Source organism: Camelina sativa, chromosome 4 (assembly GCF_030686135.1).
Source record: "Camelina sativa cultivar CO46 ecotype springtype chromosome 4, ASM3068613v1".
Lineage (NCBI taxonomy): Eukaryota > Viridiplantae > Streptophyta > Magnoliopsida > Brassicales > Brassicaceae > Camelina > Camelina sativa.
The window spans coordinates 23013689-23027809 of NC_141883.1; the positions used below are offsets into that span (position 1 = coordinate 23013689).

Below are 14121 nucleotides of genomic sequence, written 5' to 3' on the forward strand. Positions count from 1 at the left end.
GAGATAGCTTAAGAACTTAGGTAATAGCTTAAGAAAGCTAAGTAATAGATTGGAGAGCAAGTTAAGTCGCTTCTTTTTTCATGAGTTTGTCAATCACTGTTCCGTGTTTCACAAAACGTGACACTAATGCAAATTGCACTTCACTCGAACGATCGAAATTATACATCCAAACAGTAGCAACCCCGAAGAAAGCATCTGGAAATGGTTTTCCACCATTGATAAAAGAAGATTGATCACCCTGATCTTCTCCACGAGCATTGCCGTCCTAATTAAAAGGCAAATATGTACATGTCAATATATATATGAGTGCGAAAGAAAGCTGATCAGAGTTATCTAAAAACATGCATGAAAGTAAATTAATGTGTACCTTGAATATGATCTCCAGCTCCCTCATTTCTTCACCCCACATCAGTAAGACTTCCTTCAAAATGAGGAGTTCTTTTGGATTTGTCACGTCTACTCTCACGGATAAACATCCCTTCCATTTCATTTTATAGTATTCGTTCACCATAAGCTCAAACCATATTCTTTTTTTCTCCTAAAGTTCATATATATACAGAGCAAACAACATGTCATTATAACTATATGCATATATATGATGAAAACATAGTGTTGCTAATTAAGTTATATATGTAAGTACGTACCTGAGCGAGACTTGAAATGTTGTAGCTGAGTTGAGGGTATTTACCAGCAACCCAACAACTTCTATTAAAAATGACCTTAGGAGCATTGAGGAAGAATTCATTACAGTTGATATATTTGATGTCGAAGATCTCCAAACGAGCTGCAATGACTTCCATTTTATTCATCACAGTAGGGCAAACCACTTGGAGGAACTCTAAGTTATTGTTCTCGATCTTCAACACACCAGGTCTGCTCAGGGATGTGATGATCAACACAAGCATCTCGAGAGAGGAGCAAGCTTCGAAAATACTGTTAAGGATACTAACATCGGCAATGATGTCACAAAGCTTTAGGGTCTTAAGATTGCAACAACTTTTGAAGGCCTCTGCCTCTGTTAGATAATATCGAGTGAGTGAGAATGAAGTGAGACTCTGATGAGAGAATATACTTGGGGATAACCTGAGCGTATTGTATCCACCTATAGGTCCCGTGATAACAATTTAGTTCACAAGTGTAAGCTCTTTGGTATGTTTCAGACGAGTCACTGTTTGGACCCACCTTTCGAGCGTACCATCTTCACATTGATATACACAACTGCCGATTCTGCAGCTCTCTAGGCAGTCACGATGATTGTTTATAGTCTGTAGAACACAAATTAATTAAAATTTAAAAATACTTGTAAACTGTTAAAATCATATATTAACAGTACTTAAACATATACATGGAATAAACTAAAACCTAAATTGGATTATTATCATTAACTATACAATCTAAATGCATGTAATTAATAGTCATTATACAACCAAATTTATGATCTACTATATTAGAAAACGGTTTTTCCCTGCACAAAGATAACTTATGATTTTGACACGAGAAACTGTTATCTAATACAGTAGTCAGTAGATCGTAGATTAGTTAATTGGCGTGAAAACTGTTATCTAATATATATATATATATTATATAGTAGATCATAAGTTAAATTATTGGCGTGATAAACTGTTAAAAAATGATGTTTCCATCAAACATTAACAAGTGTGTTTAAGAGGTAGTTTGTCATTTGTAATTTTTTTCTCACTTCAGAGGTTATCTAAATACTTTTGAATTCATCCCCGTATGTGTGTAGAACATTTCTTCTACCACACAACTTAAAAAAAATATATATATATATAATGTATCTAAACATCAGTTTATAGGTCGACCTATCTATGTATTATTTCATCTTCACAAAGAAAAGATTAAAATGAAACCCTATAATATATAGACGCGCAAGTAAAGATTTGGGAAAAGAAAACTCAACAAACCTTTGTCACCCCTTCGAAAAACGCTTAGAATCTTGGTTATCATGACCTCTTTGCATGATTAAACTCATGTCCACAGATAAATGAGGCGTCCGTTTCCACAAGTTCACCCATCGCTTAGATACAGAACTTGTTCTGACAGCAAATTTAAAGGGTGCTTTCGAAAGGATCTTTTCCAATAGTTCATCCGGAAGTTTGTTTATCAGGTCCATGTCATCAGCAGTTCGGATCCTTTTTCCTCCTGCTTCAGATGATGCTGATGATGGTGTCCTTCTTGCATTTGATGGTACTGGTGGTGGTGGTGGTGGCTGTGAGGACGCCTGCTCCAAGAATGATAATAACTGTGTAGCGTCCATTGTTGAATAGATAAGGTAAAATGCCATATTGACTTGGAAAATTACAAGGAGATGGAAGAGATTAATGGTATCAACTTTGAGAGAGATAGAGAAGAGATTAATAGTATCAACTTTGAGAGGGATAGAGAGGCTGTTGTTATGAAAACTACTTATTTATACAACCACAAGTTTGAAGCCTAATTGTAGGTTTATTTATTTAAGCCAAGTAATTAATGTTTTTTGACACTTCTTGAGTCAGCTTGACCAATAAATTTGGAAAAAGATAAAAAGATACATGGAAATTAATTAGTCTAATAGGACAATTATTTTTACAAGGAAACAAAATATCCATTCAAGCTAATACTCCCAAATTTTATTAAAGTTACAAAAATGAAAAAAAAATTCTGTATAAAATATAAAATTATCTTTAGAAGAAAGTGAATTTTTCACTGTTGGACACACGTACGAACCAAAAATGATAATTTGTTTTTTAAATTATCCCGGACCGTTTGTTAACCGAGATTTACACAAACTTATGGTCTCAATATATTAACTTCGCTTCCTTAGCGGTCGAGTGGGTGAACTCTTGTCCTAAAAATAGAGTTGAAGATCTTCTTATCAAAATAAAGAGCATTAAGGTTAATGTTTGCAAATTTCGTATTAACAATATTGTTCTCATCATCTAATTCAAAAGTATATGATCTTTTAGCAAAAAATCCTCAAAACAAAAGAAAAGTTATACAGTTGGAAACAAATCATCAAAACTTTGTTGACTGGGGCCAGATTCTTTTCTATATATTACATGATTATAGAAATGGTAACGTTGACTAGCGCTTAAACAAGTGTTCCTCTCCAGATTGAGGATCTATGTATTTAATCCAACGGCTAGGAAGCTTCTTCAAGTCATTATTACCACTGGCTCCCATGTGTGCGATATCTAATCCTCCTCCAACGGGTAAGAACACCGATCTCACGACACGTGTGCCTCGTCTTAAAACTCTGTGCCATCTAAACCCGGGGATAGATTTCTGCGTGGCGTTTTTGCACACCAAAACGGCATCCATTTTGCTCATTTTCGCTAATCCCAACGCTTTGATGAACTCGTGGCGTTTCGAATCAACCACCATGAAATCCACGCCGGAGATTCTCTCAACCACGTCCTCCGTCGATTCTCCTACTATCACCTCCGTCGATTCACTCCTAACGGCTCCTTTCATCACCCAAATGAACAGTGATTGATCATCCCCAAGAAGACACAATGCTGATGATCCAAATGATCCTAGTTCTACCCATACTTCCCATTCTTTCACTAGAGCTTAAATTTACTTAAACACATTCCCCTACTAAAGACTCTAACCTTTTTTTTTTTTTTCTCTTTTCTTTTTCTTTCTTTTTCAAAACAACCAAGTCCCAAACCCAACAACTAAACAACCTAGTCCTATCTAGTTTGAAAATTGCAAACTAGAATTACAAAAGGCAATATTCTTGTCAGCTCAAACCTAACACTTTCTACCAAGCTCAATCCCAAAAAGGCCTCACACACACAAGAATAAACATGGCTTGAAAAAAAGGATTGGTTAAGGGTAGGGGAAACTGATTTTAATGGTGCAATCAGCTACTTGGATCAACAAGAGTGGTAAAAAGGAAAAAGATGATCCAAATATGTATATGGTATCCATGAGTTTAAAGCAATGCACAAATTGATAATTAAAAGTCAATATTAGGTTTTTATAAATAGGAAATGGCATTAAATCACAACATGTTTCAATTTAGACCAAATGCAATGCAGGAATTCAAGAGTTGGTTCAACCTTATGCTTCTAACCACTCAACTAGCATCAAAGTACTATTAACTTGGGCATTGATCCTAGTTTAGTGAATTTAAACAAGCTAACAAGGCAAACTCATCATAGATCCCTAATGTTGTTATGAAACAGTCCTATATGAAACAAGCTAAACAAGATGCTAATATGCAATGCAAACTACATGATCACTCTGTTTTTGTAAAGATTTTTGCAAAAAATTTCAAATTTTTAGGGTTTTTCTATGCCATAGATGAAATGCAAGTACTAACATGATTATGCTAAAAAATTGAAATAAGAAAACAAAACACAGCATCAAATACTATCTCAAACCCTCCCTAAACTTAAATTACACAGTCCCTTGTGTAAGAGAAATTTGAGAGAAGATTCAAGACTTAAAACAAAACAAAAGTAGAGATGCAATGGTATTTACAAAAATTAGGTGATGATGTTACCTCATGGATTGTGGAAGAAGTTGTCTACATCCTCATTCATGCTTTCATATGTGTAGTGGGGGTCTTGTGGTGGACTTGGAGGTGGAGAAGGAGGCAACTCGACTATGGCCATCAACTGGTACTCGGTCGAGTGCCCGGTCGAGTGCCCGGTCGAGTGGCATGGTCGAGTTGGTTGCCGAATGGGTGGTGGTGGGAAAAATTGTTGGCCTTGCTGCTGGTAGTACTGCTGCAAGAGAGCTGGATCTATGAAGTATTGGGAAGGGATGGTAGGGTAAGCTTGGCCATAGGGATAGCCTGCTGGAGCTGGGAAACCATAAGGAGGTCTGGGCAAATGCTCGGCCGAGTGCATTGGAGGTGCTCGGTCGAGTGGCTGCTCGAGTGAGCTGGTCGAGTGTCTTGCCGATTGTTGTTCTGGGCGACTTGTCCTTCTCCTCCTCTGAATTGGCTCATGCATTGAAGCTCTTACTGGTTCCACTGCTAGTTCAGCTCTAGAAAATGTTCTTGTTGAGCTACTCCTCCTCAAAGGGCTAGATGGTGCTGGTGAAGAGTTCCCACTCTTTAATTCAGCAATCTCCTTCTTTAAACCCTTGATGGACTTAGTCATCCTTCCCATCTTCTTCTTCAGCTTGTCAAAGTTCTTTCCTTGCCACTTGTTCCACTTTTGTAGGAGTGTCAACTTCTTACTAGTCTCTCTCACTCTTCTACTATCTCTTGGGCTTGGCTCATAGTCTTCAAAGTAAAATTGCTCTTCCCCATCAGCCATCTCTACATCTCCAGCTTCATCCACTCTCACTTGGGATGTCCCATCAAACAAGAACTCAGCAGCTGGCCAAAAATCAATGTTCACCCCTTCACTTATGGTTGTAAGCTCCTTGTTGGGTAGAATAAGTTGAGTCTTCCCTAGTGTTGGAAGCTCAAAGTTGAAAAGGTGTTTCCCATTGTGCATCTCTTTGGCTAGAATGAGAGTAGAGGTGAGGTAGTTGGTGTCAATCCATCTTGGCTTTGCTTGCTCTCCTCTAAGTGGTACTTTTGCAGCCACTAGCATTAGAGTGATGATGCCTCCAATGGTTAGAACTCCAGTTGAGCCCCTTTTGTGCAACTTGCTCACCCAACTTCTATAGTATATCATTTGGTCAATAAGGAGCATGGCAAGATCAGTCTCCACACTACTCCCAAGGATGATGGTACCATTTCTTGCTTGGAGGATGATACCATTGAGTGCTGCATCAATCATCTTGAGTTCTCCCTCATTCACATTTCCAGTCTCTTTTCTAGCAAAGAAAGTGTTTGCTAGTGCCTTGTGGAAGTACCTTAGGATTGGGCTCCTTATCTTTGAGCTCTTGGACTTGGAGGATGAGTAGGTGTAGTTGTCTCCAATAGTTTCCCAAACAGAGAAGAGCTCTTCTCTTGGAATCATCATATTCCTTTGACTACCAACTTCAAAGCCAAAGATATTGGCTATCTTCTTAAATGAAAGCTCATATTTCTTCCTCTTGATGGTGAAATCCCAACAACCAGGTCCAGATTCCTTGTCCATTGTTGAGTAGAAGTGAAACTTGATGGTGGCTAAGAACTCACAGCTCTCTTCTCTATACCCCTCCATGCACAAACTCATGAACTTGCTTAGGTTGCACTTCTCAAAAAGAAACTCCACATCTTCAGCAATTCCCAGCTTCTCCATGGTCTCCTTGTGTGGATATCTTGTCCCTTGGAAGCTCATCCTCATGAAGGCTTCATAGAGCTGTTTTGTAGTTAGTCCACATGATTGTTCTTCTTCTCCCATTTCTCCTTCTTCTTCTTCTTCACTCTCACTCTCAACTTCTTCCTCTTGTTGTTGATCTTCAGCTGGCCTCTTTCCTTTTGCTTTGTTCCTCCTCATGTGTTCTTGAAGAGTGAAGTACATCTCTTCCTCACTTTCAGTTTGCTCAGGATCCTCCTCAACTCGCTGATGTCTTCTTCTCGGCACTCCACTCGACCGCCTACTCGAACCCGCACTCTGTCGAGTTGCTGCTCGAGTGGGTGGTTGAGTATCTCCACCAGCTTGCCTTCTTGATGTTAATTGTGCATCACGTCGATTCAAGGAGTGTTCGATGGCTTGTTGAGATGATCTTGTTGTCCTTGAAGACATTTTGAAAGAAAACTTAAAATGAATAGACTCAAAACTCAAAGTTAATAGGTTAGTGACCCAAAAACCAAAAGAACTAAGCTTGAGCAAGAAGATGAACTTGAGAGAGATTTTAAACTAGATTTTTAATGTTTTAAGCAAATGTGAGAGTGTGAGAAGCATAGGATCGAGTTTATCTCTTTATAAAGAGGCTAAGGGGACAAAGAGACAAGGTGGAGCATCCATACCATTCAAATTTGAATTGGGAATCATTGACTCACTTTTTGCTGCCACTCGACCCCACTACTCGATAGCACGTGGTCGAGTACTTGACCAAAATTCAAATTTTGAACTTCTCTTCTCCCTCCACTCGATCGAGTACCTCTTGTGGGCCGATCGAGTGGGCTTGCGAATCCATTTTTCCAAGTCCAATTCTCTCCAAACCCATCTACACTTTCTTAAAAAGAAGTTCTTCTTTTTTAAAGAGAAAAAGGGTGCTCGATCGAGTACCTCTTAAAAAGAAGTTCTCCAAACCCATCTACACTTTCTTAAAGAGAAAAAGGGTGCTCGGTTGAGTGCTGGTCGAGTGGCTCTTCTTTTGCTTCTCCCATCCGGTCGAGTCCTTCTCCGCACACGGCCGAGTGCTTGGTCGAGTGGGTGGTCGAGTGGACTTCTGGACCTTGATTCTTCAGCTCCAAATCCCTTGTTTCCTTCTCTTGACAGCTCCAATCTTCTTCAGCATCACTTCCATGCTCCTTAGGATCCAAAATCACCTGTTTATGCAAGAAACTATGCAAATGCAATGCAAATCTACTCTAATGCATAAACAGTTCTAAAACTATGCAATAATGGACAAATGAGATAGAAAATCATGCAAAATATGTGAATATAGTAAGGGAAAACAGGGCAAAATATATGAACACCAGCTCGGTACAAAGAAGCTATAAGTGAGTTCATCGCTGACATTCTCTTTACAGAGGCAGTAAAGCATATATCTTTGTTTAAGAAGGTTTACAATGATGTTGTGGTTGAAGAAAAGGATTTGGTGGAGGTTAAGGCGTTCTTGGCTCGAGAGAAGAACATTCATGCTCCATCTTTGAAAAGACTTCCCAAGTTAGAAGTTCCGGGAAAATTTGTTGTTCCATGCTCCATCTTAAGAGTGGACTTTGAGGACTCCCTTTGTGACAATGGATCTAGCGTGAACGTAATGTCTAAGGCTGTTGCAGAGAGATTGGGGATTGATGATATGAAGGTTTCTAAGGTCTCTCCTAAGTTTTCAAATGCTGTCACCACGACTCTACAAGGCTTCATTAATAATTTAGATGTTCAAGTTGGGAGTTGCTTGGTTGCTACAGATTTTCATGTCGTGGAAATGAGCGAGGGTTTTGTTATGCCTTTGATTCTTGGGAGATCTTTCTTAGCAACAGTGGGAGCAGTTGTTGACTTTCCTAATAAGAGGATCACTTTCTCTAACATTGATGATAAAGTCTTCTACAACGCAATCACTACAAATAAAGCTATACGACATGGCTCTTGTCTAGTTGTAGAACATGAGAAGAAGGTGGATGTCATGATAATGGGAGAGAGTGCTGATAAGAATGAGGTCAACGAAGTCCTGGATGGAGACACTCATTCTTCTGAGAAGAGTTCTAAGAAGGTTAAGAAGAGAGACAAGCCGAAGATAGAGAGAGTAATACCAGATCTTCACATAACCTTGGTACCCCAGAAATATGTTAGAGACACCATTGAGTACATGGTGAAGTGTAAAGGAATATCTCGGCCTTTCTCTAAAGTTAAAGCCATCCTCACTCCGGAGTTTAAAGAGAAAGGCCAAGAAGCAGTGGATGGTATGCTAAAAAAGATTTTGGAGCTTAAGCTGGCGAATTGAAGAGCTTGTTCTGATATGAGTTCTCATCCTCCTATCATTGACACCTGAAACCACGGTCAAGCTATAGACCTTAAACAAGCGCTTATGGGAGGAAACCCATCAGGTTTGTGCTGGCTTACCCTTTTATTTCTATTTGTCTTAGGATTTTGGTTTTGTTTTTAGGATTTATTACGGTGAAATCACGTCCGGTGTTAAGTATTTTCAGGAACAGGTTCCAAACGCAGAAGATGTGAATTTTTTTGTTCCAGGAGCTTCGGATCGATCGATCCTCTTTACAGATCGGTCGATCCCGTTGGTTTGCTGCGGGTATCTCCAAGTTCAATAATGTTTCAGATCAGTCGATCCCATTCCGAGACCGATCGATCCCCACCCTTGCCAACACCACTTCAACACGAGATGCGAGATCACCGGTTTTTCATTATTTTCCTTTCTTTTTCTTTTTCATTTTTCTTATTTCTTTGTCGGATTCATTCTTTTCTTGGTTTTACTTTCACACCGGGACGGTGTGAAGTAAGTCTGGGGGAGGAATGTCTTCAAGTTACTAATGTCGTTTTCTTTGGTTGTTTCCTTTTGATTTTTCGAGTCTTTGAGTCATTTTCTTATTTTTATTGAGTCAAATATGTTGGGAAACTATGACCATTTCTAGGAATTTTTTGCTTTGAACTAACACTCTTATGATTGCTTTAGTACTTTCGATTTTAGAATGAAGCTTGGAATGAACATGAGTAGTCTCAACACGCCCCAAAAGACTCTCACTGAAGAGGACATTAAGTTGATCCAACGTTGTCTCTAGCTTTGACAGGACTTAACCGGATTTAACCTCTTGCCTTGGGACTTGGTATACATCGAACAAGACTCCTCTCTTAAGCCATACAAGACATGCATCTCCTCACAAAGTATGCTTCCCCTCTCTCTTCCCTTCAATACTCATAAGTAAAAAAAAAAAAAAAAAGAAAGAAGAAAAAGAGGATATAGGTAATAAAAAAGTGAACCGAGGGTCGTGCGTAAACCCGTGCATCCTTCGGAATTCATGGAAACCTGTCCACAAGAAAAGAGCAAAGGATTGATAAAAAAAAATACAATGATACCCTAGAAAATTAGGGAGAAATCAATCTTTTGGAAGTGAGAAAAGAGAGAGGAAAGGGAGCATATGAAGGAAGTCTTGGGCATTAAAAGGTTGAAGAAGTCAATAAGTTCGGTGATCGATATTCTCTCGGCGAGACCACACATTTTCATTAATCTGATGTAGAGAGACAACAATGGGGATACTGAAGGTTCTTTAAGGTTGTGGAGTTCAGAGTAGGCAGTGTTGATCCTAATCATGGGCAGAGTACAAAAAGTAGTTCTTAAATTGATTTGATGAAGAGTGCAAAGAAGATGTTCCCAAGAATATGTGAGTTTCCACTTTCAAACATTTTTTATGTTCCTGAGTTTTTGTCTGTTCTTGCTTGAGGACAAGCAAATATTCAAGTCCGGGGGAATTGATGTGTCTGTATTTTATAGGTTTTGTCCATAGTTTTAACATTTGTTTTGAGTCTTTTATTGAGTCAAAGTGTGCTTTTAGAGTCTTTTTAGTCTTTTGTGAGTCTGTACAGGTTCTAGGCTACTTTGGAAGGAAACTGAGTGTTTTGGCGATGAAAACAAGCATCTGGAGCCAATTTGGTGAAAACTAATCGGACTAGCAAGCAGATGGAGCAAACACAGAAAAAGCATCCATGATCGGTTGATCCTCATTCGGGATCGACCGATCCCGTACCCGAAACAACTTTTCCTTTTTTCGTTTTAAACCGACTTTTAGGGTTTTATTTTGATACTTAAGTTAGAGGCTCAGCCTCCAGAGACATAAGCTTTATTTTCTGAGACTATTTTGTATTGAGAGCTAGGGGAGAAGATCTCTAATCCTTCTTGACACTTTGGAGAAGATTTCTAAACCATATTTCTTATTTCTCTTTGCAATTCAATTATGTTTTCTTCATCTTTGATTTACTGTTCTTTTATCTCCATGTCTGAGTAGTTTATCTATTGGGTTTCGGGTTTTAAAGGGGAATTATGATTTTCTAAACTTAGGTTGTTAGATTTGGGGTTGATCTATTTTGTTCTTCATCTATTGTTGTTCTTAATGCTTAAACTAGATTAGCTACCTAGTTTCTGATTTTAGATTTAATTCATCGGGGCACCAAAAGTGTTGTTGAGTTGCTGGAAAAGAACTTAGGTGAGCAAGGTGGACCTTAGCCAACGGAAGTTGAAGTTGAGGCACCTTGTAGATCAAACTTGAACCTTTATTGCTTGCTTGGTTTGCTAGGTCCAAACGACGATTTAGGGTTTAGTGAATTCATTGCATAGATAGTTAACGCTGCGAAAGTATGTTAGCTTTACAACCGTGATTTAAGTTCTAGAACGGTGTCTAATGCATTCCATCTAACCACCTCAGTCTGAGAATTATATCCCCATAGATTCCTCGTGCCCAATATTTCTTTTTTGATTTAGAAACAACTTATTTACTTTCTGTTTTTAATTATTACTTGCTTCACAAACTTCCTCTTTTGTCTTAGCTATATTTGATCTTCATAGTTTCATAGTGCAATTATTTGGTCTCTGAGGATTCGATCCTAAAGTGTTACAACGATACCACTAAATCGTGGTGGAGTACACATTAGGTTATTAATTGACCTTTGATCATAATACTTCAGGCAGTGGACTGGATACACCACAAGATTTTGTAGCTTTTGGTTTTTAGATATGATATCGTTTGTCCAAGATCGATTTAACTCCACAACATATCGAAACGACAACCACTTCTCTGTATAATTGATAGCTCTGACTCTGACAACATGTCACCTTGTAGAGTATATATCGAAATCCAGTCTCATTATAAGCACTACCAAAGAACACTTTAAATCTCCAAATAAAGGCGTTTCGCACATGAAAAATTACCTTACACGTACGGCCTAATCACCAATACCATGCAGCGCATAGAGATTCCATTTACATTCCACGTAGATCTTAGGTTGCATACCTTAAGAGGAGCTTCCATGAAACTTGATGTCGAGACTCATTAAGTTGGTGGCCTCATCAGGTGTATTGGATTGAGTGGATAGCCAATCCCCGTTATCATCCCGAGAGTTTTTTTGAATAACCGAGAGGGGTTAAAGCAAAACGATTATGATTCTCCCACGATGTAACATATTTCAAGGCCAAAACATAATCGCTAAATTTTTAATATAATATTGATGTATATGCAAAATATAACACCTAATACATTCACTATATCCATGCAAATATAGCCTCAAAATCATCAGCATTGTGTCTTCAAAACATAACAAGAAACAGCAATAAGTTCATAAGTTTTCTTGGGGATGAAGAAGGTACCACTAAGATAAAACCTGAGAAGAAACAAAAGAACACTCCTAAACAAACAAAAGTCATAGCAACTCATGTCAAAGTACTTATGGGTGATAGTGATGATGATGATGATGGTGATAGAATGATAGTGATGGTGATGAGAGGATCAAGCAGTTCCGCGCATGACGTGGACTCTGATGGAATGAACCATTTTGTTTCGGTCATGAAGAAGCTCGCATTCAACAGTATCTTGATGTTTCTTAAGTCTGTTCCTTCTGCAAATCCTGTCCCACCCTTTGAAACAAACCCTATTATCTGCCCATTTGCCTCTAAGCCCAACCAAGGTCCCTTCTTCATCAATGTACTTGACGGATTCTCCAAACTCAAGGCTGTTTTCTTTCACAATATTGGCTGGAATCAACTGGCACAAAACAAAACCACCACAACATGTAAAAACCATAGTGAAAGTAAAGAGAGACAGTAACTGAATCTCAAGTCTTTTGTCAATTTTACCAGTTCATAAATCCTGTTCTTGAGGGTAGTTGGAAAGTGTGGATTAGTAAGCGCTGCAATGTCTACGTTCCCTTCAAAAACTGAAACAAAACAAGCTTAACGATACTAGTTGTTGGATTACCAAATGTTTAAAATACTTTGAAAAAAAAGAATATAAACACCTGCAGCGGCATCAGATTCAGTCTCTTCCTCCTCAAATGGATAAATACTCTGGCTGATTTCTTCATTTTGACCTAATCTAATGTCATAATCAACATCCGTTGAAGGTTCTTCTTCGTCTTCTTCAGAATCAGAACTAGAACCAAGAAGCTCAATTGTCTCTGCTTCAGCTCTGGTCTCTTTACAACCCAAACGACCGAACACACTAACTTCAAAGGTTCGGTTACCATCGTACACAAAGGTCAAGAACTCTCCTTCCACAAGTTCATGGTCCTGTGCAAACTTTGACCATCCATCTGTAAAATACGCACCGTCACGTATTTTCGTCATGCTCACTGTCCAATCCTTTCCTCCTGTGCCTTGGAGCTTTGCTGTGTTTGGCAATGGATCAGCAAGATGTTCCATGAAGGACAAAGGAATCCCCTGATGCACAAATGTAAACTTGTTATAACTTAAATCGAAGAGAATCCATAGTGTCTTACTTCTAACAAGAGTATGAACCAGAGAGAGTAAGCTAACCAAAGATGATGAACACAAATTAAACTGTCATAAAAGCCATCGAGTCTCTCTGTTTTTCAAGTTTAGCAGCGACAGTTTTAGCCTATGCTTTTAGTTCACAAGAAACAAAGGAACAGATCCAAAATATGTCATCACTTCCACTCACAGGCTCATTCTATCATTCCGGTTTCATTACAGTAAACAGATTCAAAATCAAACCCTAACTGCAAACTAACTAAAAGATATAAACCCATAAATTTTTAACAAAAAAAAAAATATATAAACCCATAAAGCAGAACTCTCTCATTGAAGCTGAACTTTCCTAAAAGTTTGAGACTTTTGCTTCCATGTTTATGGAATAGAGCAGAAAGAAGAAAGAGGAAGAGATAGAGTTATTCTTACAAATGATTTAGAGGCCGTTTCAGAGAGGAACACCTTGAAGAAACGAGGAAGCAAAACGTCATCTTCATATTCAGCCATGGAGATGTAGCAAGCAAGAGAGTGAGAGAGAGAGAGAGTCGAAATGAGTTTCTGAGCTAGTGAGAGAGTGATACAAACGTCGATAATTCAGACAGAACTGAGATATTGTTTTTATAGCCGAGAGAGAAAGAGTGAGAGTGAAAGAAAAATGAGTCAAAGTTTGACTGCCAAACAACACCTCTGTGCTTGAAAAAACAGAGCTGTCCTCTAATTCACATATCTCAAAGCTTTAGCTTTAATTTACAGTTTGGCCCCATAACTTGTAATAAATTATAGTCAAAAAGGAAGCAGAAGCTGATTCCCTGATTTGTGTCAAGTCTTCTGAAACTTGTTTGTACATAGTACACTGTACATACCCATAAGATACTACTTCCATCTCCTTCCTTTGTTGTTTCCACTTTCCATCTTCTTTTTCTATAAAAATATTATTTAAAAAAAAAAAAAAAAAAAAAAAATCCATATTTTACTTTATACCTTTGTAGTAATCAAATGATTTCCATTGACACAGAAAATGCATGAAAATAGAAAGTGAGTGTAAGTAATAGTGAAAAGCTGAACACTAAGTTTGCGTGTCTGCTTGAAGAAAATACACATCGACTGTTATGTTTGATGGTACTGCAAGGA

At 38.3% G+C, this 14121-nt stretch overlaps 2 protein-coding genes across 2 annotated transcripts; both read right to left on the reverse strand.

Moving 5' to 3' along the window:
- Positions 1 to 47: 47 nt before the first annotated feature.
- LOC104784046 (F-box protein At3g60790-like) lies at positions 48 to 1257 on the reverse strand. Its single transcript, XM_087509099.1, has 3 exons — positions 645 to 1257; positions 368 to 538; positions 48 to 265 (listed from the first exon to the last, which is right to left on the reverse strand). Exons 1-3 carry the CDS (start codon positions 903 to 905, stop codon positions 62 to 64), a joined length of 636 nt encoding a protein of 211 aa, XP_087365225.1. The 5' UTR covers positions 906 to 1257; the 3' UTR covers positions 48 to 61.
- A 10521-nt stretch (positions 1258 to 11778) lies between these two features.
- On the reverse strand, positions 11779 to 13911 carry LOC104781186 (B3 domain-containing protein REM20-like). The gene is made up of 4 exons (XM_010505786.3): positions 13420 to 13911; positions 12522 to 12942; positions 12361 to 12440; positions 11779 to 12268 (listed from the first exon to the last, which is right to left on the reverse strand). The coding sequence occupies exons 1-4, from the start codon at positions 13495 to 13497 to the stop codon at positions 12014 to 12016; spliced, it is 834 nt and encodes a 277-aa protein (XP_010504088.1). The 5' UTR covers positions 13498 to 13911; the 3' UTR covers positions 11779 to 12013.
- Positions 13912 to 14121: the final 210 nt, after the last annotated feature.